This window comes from Bombina bombina, chromosome 12 (genome assembly GCF_027579735.1).
Source record: "Bombina bombina isolate aBomBom1 chromosome 12, aBomBom1.pri, whole genome shotgun sequence".
NCBI lineage: Eukaryota > Metazoa > Chordata > Amphibia > Anura > Bombinatoridae > Bombina > Bombina bombina.
Window position 1 is genome coordinate 33,936,548 of NC_069510.1, and position 21,657 is coordinate 33,958,204.

Genomic DNA, 21,657 nt, shown 5'->3' on the forward strand with positions numbered 1-21,657 from the left:
GCGGTATGGAGCTTAACGCCACCATATTGCACGCACAAGGAGGCTTTTCAGTAAATCCTAATGGCAGGGCTATGGAGAGTGAAATAGCGCAACTTTTTTGGCATTAGTTTCGCACCCTGTTTAGCGCAAAACTCGTAATCTACCCGAATATTTAATGTATTTTGCAACCCCCTCTTATGAAAACTAGTGTATTTAAATGATGATTACAAATATTACCTGGTATGAGTTGGCAGAGGTTGGGGTACTCAGTACCGGTGAGTACCCCCACAAAAAAGCCCTATATATATATATATCTGCATATGTCACCTCTAGTGGCATGGCTTAACTTTTATGCTCTTTTGTTGTAACTGCAACCATTTAACACCTGAACTTTCAGAAAGAACTGTTGTGCATATCTTAGTATTGCGGTCCCTTTCTAACAACCTAGAGTTTTTTTAGTTGTTATGTTTTCATCAGGTACAAACAGCTATTTAATCCTTCACAGTACTTTACCAATGTTAGCAACTGAAGCAATTGTTTTATACAAATGCAAAATATTCTGGGCAATTGCTGTATGTTTGTTGGTTTAGCGTAGAGTAATACAAAGGGTTTACTAGCTGTTTATATTCTATTGTCTAGCGTGGTTTCATCACTCAAGATACTGAACAACTTTCTATACAACCCATAAGGAAGAGGCATTTACATCTGGTGCAGAAACCTGGGGTCTCCCACATCCTCTTTCGATCTAAAAACTCTTTTTCTGTTCATAGTGGTAAGTCTTAAAGTAGAACAATCATTTTAAGGAAATATAATGAAACAATAATATTTCACTAGCGCTGCGGAATCTGTTGGCGCAATACAAATAACCTATAATAAAAAATAATACATAAATTAAGTGATAGTATGTGAAGGTTTTGTTACTTATTCTGGTTTATTAAGGGGCCATTAAACTCAAAATGTTTTTTTTACAGGCCCAAAAAAGCACCCTATGGAATTTAGAATCTTAGTTATACAAAATACTACACATTGATTGTTTGAATAATGCAGCATCTGTCCTTATTTGGCTACAACAAAAAAGATAAGATAAACATATGAAAGAGGCTTTTTAACCCCTTAGTGACCAGACCACTTTTCCATTTGTTGACCGTTTGGGACCAAGACTATTTGTACATTTCTGCGGTGGTTGTGTTTAGCTGTAATTTTCCTCTTACTCATTTACTGTACCCACACATGTTATATACCGTTTTTCTCACCATTAAATGGAATTTCTAAAGATATCATTATTTTCATCATATCTGATAATTTACTATTATTTTTTTTAAATAAAATATGATGAAAAAATGGAAAAAAACACTTTTTCTAACTTTGACCCCCAAAATCTGTTACACATCTACAACCACCAAAAAACACCCATGCTAAATAGTTTCTAAATTTTGTCCTGAGTTTAGAAATACCCAATGTTTACATGTTCTTTGCTTTTTTTGCAAGTTATAGGGCAATAAGTACAAGTAGCACTTTGCTATTTCCAAACCACTTTTTTTAAACATTAGCGCTAGTTACATTGGAACACTGATATCTGTCAGAAATCCCTGAATAACCCTTCACATGTATATATTTTTAAAAAGAAGACAACCTAAGGTATTAAACTTGGGGTATTTTGACTCTTTTCATGAAACCATTTTACCACCAATCTATGCCAAAGTTTGAAAGAAAAAAAAAGTGGTGATTTTTTGACAAAATAGCAATTTAAGAATACATTTACTGAGAATGTTAAGAGTTACTGCCAAATAACACCCCGATATGTGTTCAGCAACATCTCATGAGTACAGTGATACCACCCATGTATAGGTGTGTTGCATTTCTGTGGGCTAAAAGGTCTTATTTTTAGGGGACACATTCCAGTTTTCCAACTTGGAATTTTCACATCTGTCATCATGCACCTATGTCCTATTTGGGACATTTCTGAACCCGGCCAATGTAATTTAACCCCATCAAACCATATATTTTTGAAAAGTAGAACTAGGGTATTTGAAATGCTAGTATTTTAACACTTTCCATGCACTAATTCAACCACCAGTCTTTGTCAAACTTTTGGGTGGTCATTAGTTTGTGTTATTTTTCACACACTTTGTACTTTAGGCATGGATTCTTAGTTCCTGTTATGTGTTACTGCAAAAATACACCTCAATATGTCTTCAACAACATCTCCTGATGACAGTGATACCACCCATGAATAGGTTTGTTGTGTTCTCAGAGGGCTAAAAGGCCTTATTTTTAGGGGGCACATTCCAACTTGGATTTTTCACATCTGTCATCATGTACTATTTGGGACAATTCTGAAGCCAGCCAATGTAATTTTGGGAAGGTTCTGTTACAATTTTATGACTTGTAATTTTAATTTTAAAAATTAGAGTATTTCTTCTCATAGGCCTATCTTTAGTTTGGGGCCTATCGCATACCCCAGTTTTATTTATTGCCATGAAAGTGTATATTTTTGAAATGTTGACACTCCAAGGTATTGTATATGGTGGGCTTTGATGCAACCGTTTTAGCCAAAAAAATTGGAGAAAGTGTATGATGGTAATTTTTTAATTTTAATTTTTACACACACATTGCTTTTTTGACTATGATTTAGGAGAGACTTATTGCAAAAAAACACTCCAGGTTGTTTTCTGCAAGAGCTCCTGAGTACACCTACCCATGCATAGGTTTGCCAGGAATTTGGGAAGGTTCTGTTACAATTTTATGACTTGTAATTTTAGTTATTAAAAGTGACAGTATTTCTTCTGATAGGCCTATCTTTAGTTTGGGGACAATTGCATACCCCAGTTTTATTTATTGCCATGAAAGTGTATATTTTTGAAATGTTGACACCCCAAGGTATTGTATATGGTGTTGTCAGGATGGCAGGAATCAGACTGAGATGAGAAGTGCAAAAATAATCACACCTTTATTAATAGCAAAAAATAATAAAAAGTCCACAAGTCAAATAACAAGCCAGGAATCAAAACCAGAGCTTGTAGTCAGACGAGTCGAGTCAGGAGCTCACAAATAGGTCTGAGACAACGCGAGGTCAAAGCATACTGAACAGAGGCCCTTTAAATAATAAGTGATGACATCACAATTCTGAGACTGCATCCTGTCTCACACGGATGATATACACCAGTCTGGCCACAAAAGGAAGTGCAGGAAATGAGCAGCATCACACAGTATGCACCAGAGTCAGCAAGAGAGGTGAGTAAAATGGCTGCCAGCAGCACATGGCAAACAAAACAGGGAAAAAACCCTGACAGGTGTGCTTTGATGCAACCGTTTTAGCCAAAAAATTGGAGTAAGTGTATGATGGTAATTTTTAAATTTTAATTTTTACACACACATTGCTTTTTTGACTATGTTTTAGGAGAGACTGTTGTAAGTTATTGCAAAAAAACACTCCAGGTTGTTTTCTGCAAGACCTCCTGAGTACACCTATGCCCCCATGCATAGGTTTTCCAGAATTTTGGGAAGGTTCTGTTACAATTTTATGACTTGTAATTTTAGCTATTAAAAGTGAGAGCATTTCTTCTGATATGCCTATCTTTAGTTTGGGGCCTATCGCATACCCCAGTTTTATTTATTGCCATGAAAGTGTATATTTTTGAAATGTTGACACCCCAAGGTATTGTATATGGTGTGCTTTGATGCAACCGTTTTAGCCAAAAAAAATTGGAGAGAGTGTATGGTGGTAATTTTTCAATTTTCATTTTTTTTTTTTTTTTTTTTTTTTTATTTGAAAATTTTTATTAAGATATTCCAAAGAGACAACAAAGGATATACAAGTCAAATTATAGAATACAGGGATTAAGACAAGTTAAAAGTTATACAAACTCATTGTACATAATATCCCCCTGTGGTAACTTATGCATACACAGTTGTCTCTTCTATAAGAGATCTAATTGAGAGAAAGGGGTGTGTTCCGGAGGTGGGGTAACGAGTTATGTCAATCTCTCACATATTGCACAAATTTTACAATAAAGTTTAAAGCTGCTGAAAAACCAACCATTAATAAATCAGCGAAGACTGAAGGAAACGTCTCTCAGCCGAAGAAAGAAGGTAGAGAAAAGGATGAAGAACAAAAGGAAGAAAAAAAAAAAAAAAAAAAAAAAAAAAAAAAAGGGGGGGGGGGGGAAGGGAGAAAGGAGGTCCGCAACGGCTACTCTCCAATCCTCCAATGTAGGGATGATTTGGGTCTTCCAGAGCTTTGGTATGAGCTTTTTAGCTGCAGTGAGCATAATTAGTAAGAGAGGGCATTTACCCTCGCCAGACAACTTTGGAAGTGATAGGAACAACAATGTATTTGGGGTATGAGGAACCAGTGCTCCCAATATCTCCGACATTTCTGACATAATCTCTCGCCAAAATTCCCCAAGCCTGGGGCAAGCCCACCAGATATGGAGGAGTGTACCCTCCCCTCCACAGCCTCTCCAGCAGGTACTGCTAAGTGAGGGGTATATTCTGTGTAATCGGGACGGGGTTAGATACCATCTACACAGGAGTTTTATGTGAATTTCCTGTATCACTGCCGAAACAGAAGTTTTTTTGGTCATTCGAAAGGCCTGACGCCAGGACTCCTCTTCTAAGTTACAGTTTAATTCCTTCTTCCACGAGTACGTGTAGGAAGGGAGGTTTATTGAGTCAGGGTTGCCTAGGATTTTATAAATTTTAGAAATCAAGTGGGTCAGATTTGCTTGCGAAACACAGAGTTCCTCAAAGGGCGTCAGTTTTCTACCAAAATCATTTTTATGTTTATGGTGAGTTATAAAATGTATCAATTGATGGTACTGAAGCCATGAGGAGAAAATCTCCCCATGAGCCTCCATCATGTCAGAATGTGTTTTAAGTTTCCCATCTATTGTGACAAATGATATCGTGCCTGTGCGGAGGCTGTATGGTTGCATTCTAGTAAATCCTAGTCTACAGAATGGGAGGGCAGGGTGCTCTATGATGGGTGTAAGTGGGGCATCCCTAGTCGAGATGTGTGTAGTCGTGGCCATTGTCTTATCCCAGTCTGTCAGTACATTCGTTGTGATGAGATAGTTATTAATTAATTTTGGTCTAAGGTGATGTGGTATCCAGCCTAGTGTAGCGATGTTGTTCAATTTGAGTATTTGCCTGTCAATATTTATCCATGTTTTATCTCTAGAGTTGTGGGCCCATTCCACCATGTGTTGTAGTGAAATTGCCTGTTTATATCTTTCCAAACAAGGCACTCCCAAGCCCCCTTCATCTCTTGAAAGGTACATAGTTTTCCTAGGGATTCTGGGTTTAGACCCATCCCATATATACTGTTCAAATGTTTTTTGTAGTTGCGGAATGTACCCCTCCGGGAGTGAAATGGGGAGAGCCTGGAGGAGATATAAAATCCGGGGCAGGACGTTCATTTTAAGCACTCCAATTCTCCCTAGCCAAGATAACTTTTTGTTTTTCCAGGATGACAAATCCCTAACAATTTCATTTTTTAAGGCGTTATAATTGAGTTTAATTAAGTCTGACATGTTGGTGGAGAGAAATATACCTAGATATTTTAATTTGTGTCGCGCGATGGGGATGTTGTAAGCGTTACTCAAATGATTTATGGAGTTTGGGTTAGTATTTATGTTGAGGAGTTCGGATTTAGAAAGGTTCAGCTGGAAATTAGAGATCTTACTATAATTGTTCAGTTCTGTGAGTAAGGCAGGGATAGAAGTGTCGGCCTCTGTTAATGTGAACAACGCATCATCTGCATAGAGAGCTTGTTTATGCTCTTGCTCCCCTGTCTTTATGCCCCTAATCTCAGTGTTATTTCTAATCCTCTGAGCCAGTACCTCCATGGAGATGGCGAAGAGGAGGGGAGAAAGGGGACACCCCTGCCTGGTGCCGTTTTTAATGTCAAATGAGTCCGAGAGGACCCCGTTAGTCCTAATTCTAGCATTGGGGTGAGAGTATAAAGCCATTGTCATATTCAGAAAGGGCTCAGGGAAGCCCATTTCCAACATAGACCTTTGCAGAAAAGACCACCGAACCCGGTCGAAGGCCTTCTCCGCATCGGTCGCCAAAAGGATCAGGGGTGTATTTGTTGTTTTCGCGTGGTTTATAAGGTGTATAATTTTTATGGTGTTATCCCGGGCTTCTCTGCCCGGGACAAAGCCAACTTGATCGGTAGCTATTAATTTAGGCAGAAATTTGTTTAGTCTGTTAGCAAGAACTTTAGCCAACAATTTCACATCCGAATTTATGAGGGATATGGGCCTAAAGTTTTCGGGGCGATTGGCCGTTTTGCCGGGCTTAGGGATTACGGTTATGTGGGCCTCTAGGAGAGATTTAGATAGAGTCGGGGTTTTTCGCAGGTTGTTGAATAACTGTAGCATATGAGGGAATAGCTGATTGCTAAATGTCTTATAGTATTTAGGGGTGAATCCATCTGGCCCTGGACATTTACCCGCAGGGGTGTCTTTTAGAGCCTGCTGGAGTTCCTCTAGCGTGATAATGGATGCAAGATCTTCCCTCTCACTGTCATTCAAAGTGGGGAGGTTAAGATTGGAGAAAAATCTATCTGAGCGTTCTCTGAGGGTAGGTACATCTAACTGAGGCAGAGATGGGGGGGTGGTATTGTCTATATTGTACAAAGTCATGTAATAGTCCCTAAAAGTAGAAGCTATTAATTTACTACTATGAACTATTTTGCCATCTGTAGTGTGTAGTGATTGGATATATGAGGCCAATTTTCTCCTCCGCAGGGTCCTCGCTAACACTCTACCCGGTTTATTCCCACCCTCATAATAATATTGCTTCAGGTGTAAGGCCGTTCGCTGATGCTGTTTTATAAGGTATTGTTTGAGTTCTGTCCTTGCGGACATCAACTCCTGCTTACAGGTGTCATTAGAGGGTTCCTGTTTATGGGTCTCCTCAAGGGTGTTAATCCTTTCTAGTAATTTTGTGTGATAGATTTTGGCTTGTTTTGACTGTCTGATGCTATGTTTTATGAATATACCGCGGATTACCGATTTGTGCGCCTCCCATTCTAAAGTAGGGGATGGTGTTGTGTTTGCATTGAGTGAGAAATATTCAGAGAGTGCCTTCTCTGCCTCATCTAGAATAAGCGGGTCGTCTAAATGGGAATCATCAAGTCTCCAGCTTTTGGATAGAATTGGGAGATCGGGCCAAAGAATGGAGCAGGTAACAGGAGCGTGGTCGGACCACGTGATGTTACCAATTTCGCAGTGTGATATGAGAGATAGACCATGGGAGTCAGTCATGACATAGTCAATGCGTGAATAGCAGTTGTGAGGTGCAGAGAAAAAAGTGTAGTCCCTGTCATTGGGGTGCAGGGTTCTCCAAACGTCATGTAGGGCGTGTGCGGTTAGAGCAGATCTAACTTTCTTAAGGACTGAGCTGGGTATACTAGTGGTACCCTTTGAGGTGTCTACGAGTGGGTTGATGCCTAGGTTGAAATCTCCGGCCAGAAAAACCACTCCCTTAGCGTTATCTAATAGGAGGTTCAGTACTTGTTTAAGGAATTTATCTTGGGCCGTGTTGGGTGCGTATATATTTAGAATAGTGAGGGGTTGTCCGTGTAGATTACCTACCAAGAAGATAAAACGTCCCTTGGGGTCTTTGGTTAGGTGTGTAATTTGTATAGGAAGTGTTTTATGGATAAGAATGCCCACTCCACTTTTTTTATCAGGACCGGAGGCAAAGATGGACGTGGGAAAGTGTTTGGGGGTCCATTGCGGTTCCTTACCCCTCTGAAAGTGGGTTTCTTGTATTAGAATAATTTGGCTTTTCAATTTGTTTAGTTCTCGGAGAGCTATCGAGCGTTTGCCCGGGTTATTAAGGCCTTTTGCATTTATAGAAGTGAGCCTAAGAGAGTGATCACCAAATCTACTGCGTTGCATGATGGGGGTGGGAAGGGAAAGAGATGAGAGAAAAAAAAAAAAAAAAAGGGGGGATCAATAAAAGAGAAAAGAGGAGTAAGCGAGATCAGAAAGGTAGAATAGCTGGTTATAACGAAAAGCGCTGAGATAGTTAACAGCTGATATAATTCTTAGTATAGGTGGAAAGGGGGGTTAAGAAAGGGGAATAAAGGAAACAGAAAAATAGAGCTCCGAAAGAGGAGCGTGTACCCTTGTCTTGTGGAAGGGTAGCAAAAAATGGGGTAGTGTCTTCACAACCGAATATGAGGAGAGTATAATAATAAGGCGTATTAATGGATGGCATAAATGGGAGGGGGAGGGGAATCTATCGGGGAGGGAGGACAGGGAGGGGAGGGGGAAGAAATTAGGGGGTACCCTGCCTGCGCTGTGTGGTTTTTCGTTAACACTAAAGCATTCCTGGTATAGGGCGTATATGTCTTAATAACAACTTAGTGCAGATTAAAGGTTCTCCCCAGGAGGCTCTTGCTATAGGGTATTCTTGTATCTGAGCTGTTAAAAGGGGGGATGGGGCATTAGTGATAGGAAGTTTGGAGTAAAGTATAGGTGGGGAGGTTGTCACATCAATTTATGGTTCTTACAAACCTGGAGGGACCAATAGCGCTCATTGTGCGCTAATTGCTAGAGGAGTGTTAGTAAATAGACCTGTTTTAACAGAAATATAATCAATAAATCAACAAAGTAATGTAAACAACATTCCTAACATTGATAAGCAACAAATAACTGTACAACTGTTCTACCATATAAATACTCTTCTTATCTCTTTCATGTAGAAGAGAGCCTAGATAGGAGAGAAAAAAGAACAAAAAAAAAATGCATTTGATACAGACTAAAGGTTCTCCCTAGGAGGCTCTTGCTATAGGATATTCTTGTATCTGGGCTGTTGGAAGGGGGGATGGGGCATTAATGATAGGAAGTTTGGAGTAATGTATAGGTGGGGAGGTTGTTACATCAATTTATGGTCCTTACAAACCTGGAGGGACCAAGAGCGCTCATTGTGCGCTAATTGCTAGAGGAGTGTTGATAAATAGACCTGTTTTAACAGAAGTATAAACAATAAATCAACAGAGTAATGTAAACAACATTTCTAACCTTGATAAACAACAAATAACTGTGCAACTGTTCTGCAATATAAATACTCTTCTTATCTCTTCCATATAGAAGAGAGCCTAGATAGGAGAAAAAAAAATGCATTTAAAGCAGAAAACAAGACATTAGACAAAAACAGTGTAATGCAATTTGAAAGAGGCTGAAAACAGATCAAGCCCGTGTCATGCTATAGTCCCCAAAATGAGAACACCATAAAAGGATACATCATAGGGTGAAGGGGGAAGCGAGTGTAAATCAGCCCCCTCCCCCTCACTGTGTTCTAGAGTCAGGTGTTGAAATATGTTGCGGTCAGAACAACCGCAGATCAGGTCGCCCCTAGATTGTTCTGTGTAAAGAGAACAAGTTCTCAGGTTAAGCTCAAAATTTAGGTAACCTCCATGAGGCAGTTGAAGAGAGTCAGCCTGGGGTTCAGGAGTCCCTTGAGGATGATGAAGAGGCCTGGATGTTGTTGTTACCAGTCAAAGAAGCACTTCTTTCAGGAGATTCTAGAATTGAGAGTTCTCTGTAGAATAGATTAAGGTCTGCCCCAGGGCGATAAATAGCCGTTTTATTATTAGTTGAGGCTATTATCGAGACCGGGAATCCCCATCTGTATTGTATCTTGTGCAGTTTCAAGATGTTGGTGACAGTGGACAGTTCCCTTCTTTTCTGAAGAGTGATGGGAGAGAGGTCGGTGTATAGCTGTATTTCTTCACCTGCGTGCGTAATTGGGTGTTTTGCTCTCGCACATCGCAGGAGGTCTTCTTTATCCTTATATTTAAGAAATTTAACAATTATATCTCGAGGCGGGGCCTTAGGAGGAGGTTTAGGTCTCAAGGCTCTGTGAGCCCTCTCTATCTGGATGTCTTCGCCAGAGGGGTCTTCTTTAATTATTCTGAATAGGGCCTGCAAATAACCTTCTATTGCTGGGGGGAATATGGATTCCGCAACACCCCTTATTCTAAGATTATTTCGGCGAGTCCTATTTTCCAGGTCTTCTAACTTTTCAGAGATCTGATATACTCTGTTATCTAATTCCTGGATTCCAGCTGTGTTAGATTGGACTTCAGTAGTTAAAGCAGTGTGATTTGATTCTAAAGTGACAACTCTTTTCTCCATAGCCCCCAGATCTTTTCGTAGGTCACCAAAAAGAGTCCTCATTTCATGAAGCACAACTTTAATGTCATCTTTGGAGGACAAATGAGACAAGTCTTTTTTTGTAATAAAGGAGCTTAAATCTGGTGCCTCCATATCACTTAATCCTGTCTTAGAGGTTGTTGATTCTGTAGGATCCTCTCTATTTAAAGAAAGTGAGTCCTTGGTCACTAAATACTGATTGAGGGTCTTAGAGGAAGGTGTTTTGTCTCCTTTGGTTTGCCTCTTGCCAGACATCCCCTGGGCTTTCGTGATGTGACCCTTCTACTAGTGTGTGTGACCCGCTGCTTGTAAGAAAAAAGGAAGCTGATGTTGAGATTCTGGTTAGGGCAGACTGATGAGAATAGGAGTAAGTTCCTCTGTTTATCTGAGCTGAAGTTGTCAGGCTGAGCTAACCACTGGTGTTATGATTGGGGGTATAGCTGTCACAGGTACACAGCTCGGCCCAGCCTAGTGATATAAAGCATGAGTTATTGTGCTAGCTGCGTGTGAGAGGGTTAAATCAGACAGTCCCAAGCAATAACAGGTTTTATACTACTTTTTGTGTCCTTGTTAGAACCGGGGTTAGGGAGGTGAGATGTAGTTTTATTTACTGTGAACCTGTTATATTGTCGTCTCCTCTCTTATCCTATAACTTGTGACGCAGTTATTATATTTATGTGACGCTTTGTAGTTTTTGCTTATTTCCAGTCGAGATTATACAGTTCTGTATTTACCTAGGCAGTTTATTTTATGTACTGCTGATAATAGGAATTGCAATCAAAAGTCCCCCTTATTTCGGAACTGCAGCAAAAGGGGAGCGTTCCGGGAGCTCACATGTGAATATGTCTGCCTTACCTAATGTAATCAGAGTCCTCGTAGCGGTTATAATTCTCCTCCGGTTCTCCCGATAATTGTTTCTGTGCAGTGCGATCGGTGTGCTTGTCCCCTGCCGGGTCCTATCCCTTTGCTGTCCGACAGTAACTGCGGTGGTAGTAACTTCCACCGGCGCGTCTTAGTCACTGTGCGCTTAGGCCTCAATCAGAGTTTCTCTCCTCCCGGTTGAGAAAAGTCTATCAGGAGCCACCTGAGCCGCGGTATTCGTGAAGTGGGGTTGTTAGGGTTCAAAGGGGTAAAGGATAAGGGATTTACGCCATCCAAATTAGCTTTTCTTCGGTTTAGTAGACAGGAGCCCTTCTAGCTAGCTGCCATCTCCTAGCGTGGCTAGACTCCGCCCCTCAATTTTCATTTTTACACACACTATCGGCTAGATTACGAGTTGTGCGTTAAGGTAAAAAAGCAGCGTTAAGAGGTCCTAACGCTGCTTTTTTATGCCCGCTGCTATTTAGGGTTTAGGGTCACCGCACACTTCTTTGGCCTTACCGCAAAACGACTTACGTAAACTTCGTAAAGTCTTTTTTTCTATGGGACTTCCATAGCGCCGGTATTACGAGTCTGTCCTGGGAGACCAAAAAGTGAGCGGTACACCCTACCCCGTCAAGAGTCCTAACGCATTTAAAATTCAGTAGTTAAGAGTTTTATGGTAAAATGCCGTAACATAAAACTCATAACTAAAGTGCTAAAAAGTACACTAACACCCATAAACTATCTATTAACCCCTAAACCGAGGCCCTCCCGCATTGCAAATACTATAATACAATTATTAATCCCTAATCTGCCGCTCCGGACACCGTCGCCACCTACATTATACTTATAAACCCCTAATCTGCTGTCCCCAACGTCGTCAACACTATAATATTAACCCTTAAACCGCCACACTCCCGCCTCGCAAACATTAGTTAAATATTATTAACCCCTAATCTGCCATCCCTAACATCGCTGCCACCTACCTACATTTGTTAACCCCTAATCTGCCGCCCCCAACGTCGCCGCCACTATACCAAATGTATTAACTCCTAAACCTAAGTCTAACCCTAACACCCCCTAACTTAAATATAATTTAAACTAATCTAAATTACTATCATTTACTACATTATTCCTATTTAAAACTAAATACTTAACTATAAAATAAACCCTAAGCTAGCTACAATATAACTAATAGTTACATTGCAGCTAGCTTAGGGTTTATTTTTATTTTACAGGCAAGTTTCTATTTATTTTAACTAGGTACAATAGTTATTAAATAGTTATTAACTATTTAATAATTACCTAGCTAAAATAAATACAAAAGTACCTGTAAAATAAAACCTAACCTAAGTTACAATAACACCTAACACTACACTATAATTAAATAAATTTACTAAATTAAATACAATTAAATACAATTAAATACATTAAATTAAATTAGCTAAAGTACAAAACCCCCCCCACTAAATTACAGAAAATAATAAACAAATTACAGATCTGTAAACTAATTAAACTAATCTAATAGCCCTATCAAAATATAAAAGCCTCCCCAAAATAAACCCCCCCCTAGCCTAAACTAAACTACCAATAGCCCTTAAAAGGGCCTTTTGCGGGGCATTGCCCCAAAGTAATCAGCTCTTTTACCTGTACAAAAATACAAACAACCCCCCAAAAGTAAAACCCACCACCCACACAACGAACCCCCCAAATAAAAGCCTAACTAAAAAAACTTAAGCTCCCCATTGCCCTGAAAAGGGCATTTGGATGGGCATTGCCCTTAAATGGGCAGTTAGCTCTTTTGCGGCCCAAAGTCCCTATCCCTAACCTAAAAATAAAACCCACCCAATACACCCTTAAAAAAAACCTAACACTAACCCCCTGAAGATCGACTTACTCTTCTGAAGATCCAACGATGGATGTCGGATCTGAAGATCCGACATCCATCCTCTTCATCCAACCAAGTCCTCAATGAAGCTGGGAGAAGTCTTTATCCAAGCCGGGCGAAGTGGTCCTCCAGACAGGCAGAAGTCTTCATCCAGACGGCATCTTCTATCTTCATCCATCCGACGCGGAGCGGGTCCATCTTCAAGACATCCGACGCGGAGCATCCTCTTCATTCGACGACTACCCAAAGAATGAAGGTTCCTTTAAGTGACGTCATCCAAGATGGCATCCCTTAGATTCTGATTGGCTGATAGAATTCTATCAGCAATTGGAATTAAGGTAGAAAAAATCCTATTGGCTGATGCAATCAGCCAATAGGATTGAAGTTCAATCCTATTGGCTGATCCAATCAGCCAATAGGATTGAGTTTGCATTCTATTGGCTGATTGGAACAGCCAATAGAATGCAAACTCAATCCTATTGGCTGATTGCATCCAGGCTGTCCAGGGCAATCAGGACAGTAATATATGGTGTCCCTTCTCTGCCCCCTCTTGGTACAGACTCTGCATTTTTTTTGTGGTTTCTGCTTTGCAGCAGTAGGGGGGATTTTAAAAATAAAATGGGTAGCCCCAACTCTGCTCTCTCCCATCACTGCACGGGGAGCAGGTGCATCTTGGTACAAAATCCCCGAAATGATCTGGAGCTGAAACTGTAAAAAAAGTCTGTTTCATTCCGGGGTTTGCTTTTTTGAACAACAAAAAAGCATTGTGGGTTGCAATCTGAATTAAGTAAATTGCAACCTTTTTGTACCAGGCCCTTTTCCTCGGCATAATTAGGTAGGGCCGCAGCAGCTGATCTGCCAGATCAACCCCACCCATATGCTGGTTATAAGACTTGATGCACACTGGCTTCCTTATGATCTCAGCTCTGCCACGTACAGAGACCTCCACCGTCCTCTCTGTGTGGATGGTGATGAGAAGGTATACACCCTTCTTGTCTCTGCACTTAAGTGCCAACAGCTCATCTTGGGAAACCTGCGCGGTTCCTTTTAATTGTACCGCCAGCTACTGTATCAAAGCAATACAGTAGCTTGAACAAAAGGACACTTGTATAATAATTATCTAAGTACAAGTGGTACCCTTTGTTCATTAGGGGTAATATCAGGTCTCAGACAATCTTGCCAGTGGTTCCCATATGTTCTGGCAACCTGGAGGGTCAAGGTGGCTATCCTTTCCCTCATACACCCAGAAGGCCTGAGTATACCCAGGCTTGCTCTTACAGAGCTTATAAACCTTTACCCCATACCTGGAGCGCTTGGAAGGAATATACTGCTTGAATCCCAGCCTTCCCTTATACTTCATCAGGGATTCATCCACGCATATATTCCTTCGAGGTGTATAAGCCTCTGGAAACCTGGCAGCAAAGTGGGTAATCAGGGGGGGGCCGATTTTATACAGCCTGTCAAATTGGGGATGCTCCCTAGCGGGGCACAGGCTGTTGTCGTTGAAGTGCATGAAATGTAGAATCATTTTATACCTCTTCCTCGACATACTCTGGGAGAAAATGGGGGTAGAGCAGATGGGGCTACTGCTCTAGTAGGGGCGAATGGAGGGTTTCTTTATGATGCCCATCAGCATAGTCAATGCCCAGAATTTTTTAAATTCTGGCACATTGATGGGGGCCCATTGCTGCTTTGCAAAATATGTTTCCGGCTTTGCAGCACGGAACTGATGGGCATATAAATTAGTTTGGGCGACAATGTTCCCCAATACATCATCGCCCAGAATCACCTCCAGAAACTGTTGGGGGCTAAATCCTGCAACATCCATATTGATGCCAGGATTTGCTGTGAAGGGTGGGATATCTGGCCTTTGGAGATGAGGCGTTACCCACTCTTCAGTGGCAATGGCAACAACACGCCTCCTTCTGGCAGGGGGGCTAGCAGGGAGGCTGGCAGGGGGGCTAGCAGCCACAGATACATCACTATCAGTTGAGACTGCATCTAATGATGTATCTGAGCATATGGCAGGGTCATAATTGGGATCTGAGTCAGACATAGAGACATCTGACTCTGATGTAAGGATGGCATACGCCTCCTCAGCACTATATATTCTCTGTGACATTACACATAAAAAAAAATCCACACAAAATTTAAATTAACTAAATGGCTCTGAAAAAAAATACTAAAAAAAAATTAACCCTTAAAAAAATGCACAGACAGCAAAAAAGTACAGCTATGCTACTGCCAGTGATTCATAGTGATCACTGGCAAGCTAGGGGTTAATGGCTCTGAAAATTAAATTAAACTAGCTAAATGGCTCTGAAATGAGCCTTTGGGTCTCACAAAAAAATTATTAAAAAAATGAACCCCTAAAAAAAATGCACAGACAGCAAAAAAGTGCAGTTATGCTACTGCCAGTGATTTATAGTGATCACTTGCAAGCTAGGGGTTAATGGCTCTGAAAAGAACCTTTGGGTCTCACAATTTTTAACAAATATATTAAATAAATCTCACTCTCCTAAACAGAGATCTCTCTCTCTCCAACAAAAATGCAAGTGAGGAGAGGGAGATCCACACTGGTCAGAGTCAATATTTACAAATATTTACATGATCAGACAAATGGGATATTTTATTATCTTTTTTTTTTATTGTGGCAAGCTCAGATTGGATGACCCTAGCCTGCCCCACCGAGGCACTCAGTAGCAGAGCATCGGAAGCCTGTACGATCGCTTCTGATGCTCTTCTAGATTGCCGGGCTCCATGTGGAGCAAAACCGGAAGTGATCACTCATGGGGGAGTGATCAATCTGGGTCCCGGCAGATGAGAACAGTATTGCAGGATGCCTCGACATTGAGGCATCACTGCAATACTGTTAGAGCAGCTGGAAGCGATCTCGATCACTTCCAGCACTTAGATTAGCCGACGACGTACAGGGTACGTCCTTGGTCGTTGACGACCGTTTTTTGTAGGACGTACCCTATACGTCGTCGGTCCTTAAGGGGTTAAGGAACTGTAGAGCAATACAATTTTGCAAAAAGCAAACATATAGTGTAATGCATCGCTTAATTGCTGATATTTACTTTGCATTTATAAGATTGAGTTTAGTGTCCATTTAAAGGGGCATAAATAAATATCCCTAAGTTGGATCTTGCAGTGTCAGCAAGTGGGAAGAGTAAGAACCTTACTTGGGTGTGTTTGAAGTGTTTTCTCCATTTTCATAGGTCTCTGTAAGCTCTTATAATAACAAGTCATACAGCATTGTCTGAAAGGCTCCACTTGGAGTCTGGGCAACTCCAAAAAATAAATAGGGTGAGAAAAGCAGCAGTAGGGATAGAGGAATTGAGAGATTCCAAATTTCAAACACACTCAATCAGTCATCATTTCCTTTGATGGGAAACAACTAACACCACACCTGGGCCTTGTGGTTATCCCTTAATTTAGTCAGTACCAGGAGAAATGGAGATACTGAGATCATCAAGCTGCTAACTTTCAGAACCAGTGAGCTTTAGTGAATGTGCTTAAGTGATTGTGTTAACATTAATTCCACTCTCTTTTAGAGATAAGGTCTGTCCCTTTTCTGCACCAAATGAAGAAACGAGCAGTCAGCACTGTGAAGCACTTGGAGCTGCTTGTAGTGGTGGGTCCTGATGTCTATCAGTTTCATCAAGAGGACACAGAGAGATACATCCTCACCAACCTCAACATAGTAAGCAGGAGGGAGCTATGGCCATCACTGTCTTCTGTTTTCTACTTAATTCATATTCCTTCATACAGGGGTGGTTCTATCTGGACCATACCATTTAAAGTGATGGTGCAAACATTGATTACAAAGCTAAATATCAAGGATGCAGGGAGTACATCCTTTTCCCCCTTCTCCCCTCTCTAACTGCTATATTGTATTAACAAAATGCTGGGGTTTGCAAATTCAGATCAGTCCAGTGATAGAATACATCTTGGATATGTTTACCTTGTCTCTTTTGACCAATCAGACTCCAGATCTAAATGAGCCTATGCACTCATCTAAGCAATCACTGTGTAGCTTTACCTTATATCAAGGCTGGGGAATTTGTATAGCCCAGAACCCAAGACATGGAAGTCCCCCATGTGAGTATATAGTTCTTATTTTTTTCAGACCTGCTGGGGAAAGGTAGGTTTTAGATGCAGCCTTCCAGATATAAAATCAGCTCAAGCAGGAGGTAGAACAGAGCCTCAGAGTCAGCTTTGCTTTGCATATAAATCATTCTCCAGTGAGGGAGGAAAAAGGCTGAACATATCAACAAATACACCGCATAGCAGGGTCTGTTCACATTCTGCTATCAATGAGCCTATTTAAAAAATATTTAGTTAAAATTATTTTGTGAGTCAGGACATTTGGCTACCTCTATTGTCCATTGGACAAGTACATTTTGCTTAACTTTCCATACACTGGGGCATATTTATCAAGCTCGGAATGGAGCTTGATGGCCCGTGTTTCTGGCGAGCCTGCAGGCTCGCCAGAAACAGCAGTTATTAAGCAGCGGTCACAAAGACCACTGCTCCATAACCTGTCCGCCTGCTCTGAACAGGCGGACAGACATCGCCGGAAATCAACCCGATTGAGTACGATCGGGTTGATTGACACCCCCTGGTGGCGGCTGATTGGCCGTAAGTCTGCAGGGGGCGGCGTTGCACCAGCAGCTCTTTGATATTTCGTATTGCTCGCCGTATTCAGCGAGGTCTGGCGGACCTGATCCGCAGTGTCGGATCAGGTCCGCCAGACCTTAATAAATATGGGCCACTGCCTATATATGGAAAAGCTCAGGCTGATTGTATCATACCCAAGATGCACTGTAGTCCCTCTAGGGGAGGGGATTCAGTGTTTTTTGAGGTAAACTACAGACAAAGCAGGTACAGTGTAATATTTTTTGCTTAATTAAAGGATTTAATGGGAGTTATATTTTGATATTTCATCATCTGTAATGTGCTGCTATTTTACAGGGGGCTGAATTGCTGAGAGATGTCTCACTTGGTGCCTTGCTACGTGTGCACTTAGTAAAGATTGTGATCCTGACCAAACCAGAGGTACTGCATATGGAATTCACAGCTTCAGTCCTAACGACACAAATACCACCAACTATTTAAGAACTCACTGATTCAGCCCAAATGTATTGATAGTCATTTATGTGACCTGGAGATAGAAAACTTGAAGCCTGATACTAGCTTATGAGGAGATCTCTTACAGGCAAAATGTTATGGGCTAGATTAGAAGTGGCACGCTAACTTTTGCATGCAAGCGATATCCGCTATTTGCACGAGTGTATTACAAGTTGAGAGTAAACGTGTTTGCTCGAATGCAATCACGATTTACGCTCGTCGGGTTAAAGCAACTGAATAAACTCACATAAAGGGTAGGGCAAGATAAAAAGTTGTATTAAACACAATCACCTAGATTACGAGTTTTGCGTTGCATCTCGTAACGCTGAAAATATGGGATTTTCAGCGTTAAAACAGCACCGCTTCCATTACAAGTCTTGTCGGTATAGGTGTACCGCACACCTTTTAGCCTGTAACGCAACGTCAGTACTGCACTCGTAAAAATTACGTTTCTTCATGGGATTCCCATAGCGATGGTATTACGAGTTTTGCGTTCTGACTAAAAAGCGATCGTTACAGCCTAAAACGACAAGATCTGTAATGCCAACTAAACAAAACACTGCTGCTTTTGTGTGCGGTATGGAGCTCAATGCAGCCATATCGCCCGCACAAGCCGTTTTTTTTTTTTAAACTTGTAATGGCAGTGGTATAGGGGGTTAAATAACGCAACTTTTGTGGCGTTCTTTACTTTCCCTATGTCGCTCAAAACTCGTAATCTACATGAATGTAAATACATTTAAAAATAAAGTTACACTCGTAAACAGTATCTGATAAAAAAAAGTATTTAAAAAACCCCCAATAATAAACAAGTTATAAGGGCTCAAAGCTAAATGATATAAAATGTTTGACAACAAAAGGGCTGCAAAGGCCTTTAACGTATATATATATATATATATATATATATATATATATATATATATATATATATATATATGATAACAGATGAAGAGCACTCTCACTTCAAATCCAACTGCCAGGGTGCAAACAGGGAATCAATAATTATAAGCAATGGAATGCACTCACTGGTCTTTTTAAACAAATGTGTTCTTTAATGTGACGTTTTGGGGACCGTATCCCCTTCCTCAGACCTGAGGTCTGAGGAAGGGGATACGGTCCACGAAACGTCACATTAAAAAACACGTTTGTTTAAAAAGGCCAGTGAGTGCATTCCATTTCTTATAATTATATATATATATATATATATATGTATATATATGTTTGTGTGTGTGTGTTCAGATGTATTTATGTGTGTGTATGTATATACAGGGAGTGCAGAATTATTAGGCAAGTTGTATTTTTGAGGATTAATTTTATTATTGAACAACAACCATGTTCTCAATGAACCCAAAAAACTCATTAATATCAAAGCTGAATAGTTTTGGAAGTAGTTTTTAGTTTGTTTTTAGTTATAGCTATTTTAGGGGGATATCTGTGTGTGCAGGTGACTATTACTGTGCATAATTATTAGGCAACTTAACAAAAAACAAATATATACCCATTTCAATTATTTATTTTTCGCAGTGAAACCAATATAACATCTCAACATTCACAAATATACATTTCTGACATTCAAAAACAAAACAAAAACAAATCAGTGACCAATATAGCCACCTTTCTTTGCAAGGACACTCAAAAGCCTGCCATCCATGGATTCTGTCAGTGTTTTGATCTGTTCACCATCAACATTGCGTGCAGCAGCAACCACAGCCTCCCAGACACTGTTCAGAGAGGTGTACTGTTTTCCCTCCTTGTAAATCTCACATTTGATGATGGACCACAGGTTCTCAATGGGGTTCAGATCAGGTGAACAAGGAGGCCATGTCATTAGATTTTCTTCTTTTATACCCTTTCTTGCCAGCCACGCTGTGGAGTACTTGGACGCGTGTGATGGAGCATTGTCCTGCATGAAAATCATGTTTTTCTTGAAGGATGCAGACTTCTTCCTGTACCACTGCTTGAAGAAGGTGTCTTCCAGAAACTGGCAGTAGGACTGGGAGTTGAGCTTGACTCCATCCTCAACCCGAAAAGGCCCCACAAGCTCATCTTTGATGATACCAGCCCAAACCAGTACTCCACCTCCACCTTGCTGGCGTCTGAGTCGGACTGGAGCTCTCTGCCCTTTACCAATCCAGCCACGGGCCCATCCATCTGGCCCATCAAGACTCACTCTCATTTCATCAGTCCATAAAACCTTAGAAAAATCAGTCTTGAGATATTTCTTGGCCCAGTCTTGACGTTTCAGCTTGTGTGTCTTGTTCAGTGGTGGTCGTCTTTCAGCCTTTCTTATCTTAGCCATGTCTCTGAGTATTGCACACCTTGTGCTTTTGGGCACTCCAGTGATGTTGCAGCTCTGAAATATGGCCAAACTGGTGGCAAGTGGCATCTTGGCAGCTGCACGCTTGACTTTTCTCAGTTCATGGGCAGTTATTTTGCGCCTTGGTTTTTCCACACGCTTCTTGCAACCCTGTTGACTATTTTGAATGAAACGCTTGATTGTTCGATGATCACGCTTCAGAAGCTTTGCAATTTTAAGAGTGCTGCATCCCTCTGCAAGATATCTCACTATTTTTGACTTTTCTGAGCCTGTCAAGTCCTTCTTTTGACCCATTTTGCCAAAGGAAAGGAAGTTGCCTAATAATTATGCACACCTGATATAGGGTGTTGATGTCATTAGACCACACCCCTTCTCATTACAGAGATGCACATCACCTAATATGCTTAATTGGTAGTAGGCTTTCGAGCCTATACAGCTTGGAGTAAGACAACATGCATACAGAGGATGATGTGGTCAAAATACTCATTTGCCTAATAATTCTGCACTCCCTGTATATATGTTTGTGTGTGTGTGTACAGATGTATTTATGTGTGTGTATGTGTATATATATATATATATATATATACTGTATATATATATATATATATATATATATACATATATATATTACACATACACACACACACATATAAACACGTATATATACATATATATATTACACATACACACACACACACATATAAACACGTATATATACATATATATATTACACATACACACACACATATAAACACGTATATATACATTGAAGCATTTTGCAGTCAAATACCTCAAAACATAAGAAACATTTTTAATCAATATTAATATTTTATAATGTGTATTTACTGTAAATATTTTACATTCCAGTGTTCTTCACAGGGGATATGTTCTAAGTATTGTTCAATAGATATTCCTATATTCCATACATATAGGTATAGATACAGTATATATTTAACAAAAAAAGCATCAGTTATATATACTGTATAGACATTTTAATTTAACAATACAAAGAAGATATTCTTCTATGTGAAGAAAAATGGAATGTAAAATATGCATAATTCATGTCAGGTTTTGCGCTCTTGAATAAACGGGATCAGGTTAACACGCAAATATAGGTGTTAGGTTTCTTTTCAGTTTGTATGCTCTATTAAAGTCTACCAGAAGAAGAAGTTAACGCGGTCACAATATCTGAAGTTAATTTCTTTGCGCCAGTTGGGTTTCGCTCGTGCGCAAACTTTTTATTTTCAACTTATAACATGTGTGCTACCCAACGTGCACAAACAGTTAACTTCTAGCAAAATTAATGC

General features: G+C 40.4%; 1 protein-coding gene across 1 annotated transcript in view; it reads left to right on the forward strand.

The window, feature by feature from the left end:
• The window catches only part of ADAMTS13 (ADAM metallopeptidase with thrombospondin type 1 motif 13), a 121,212-nt gene that overhangs the window by 17,063 nt on the left and 82,492 nt on the right, over nt 1–21,657 (forward strand). The window contains exons 4-6 of the mRNA XM_053695397.1: nt 619–751; nt 16,461–16,609; nt 17,881–17,964. Coding sequence (XP_053551372.1) covers nt 619–751; nt 16,461–16,609; nt 17,881–17,964 — 366 coding nt within the window. The remainder of the gene's footprint in view (nt 1–618; nt 752–16,460; nt 16,610–17,880; nt 17,965–21,657) is intronic.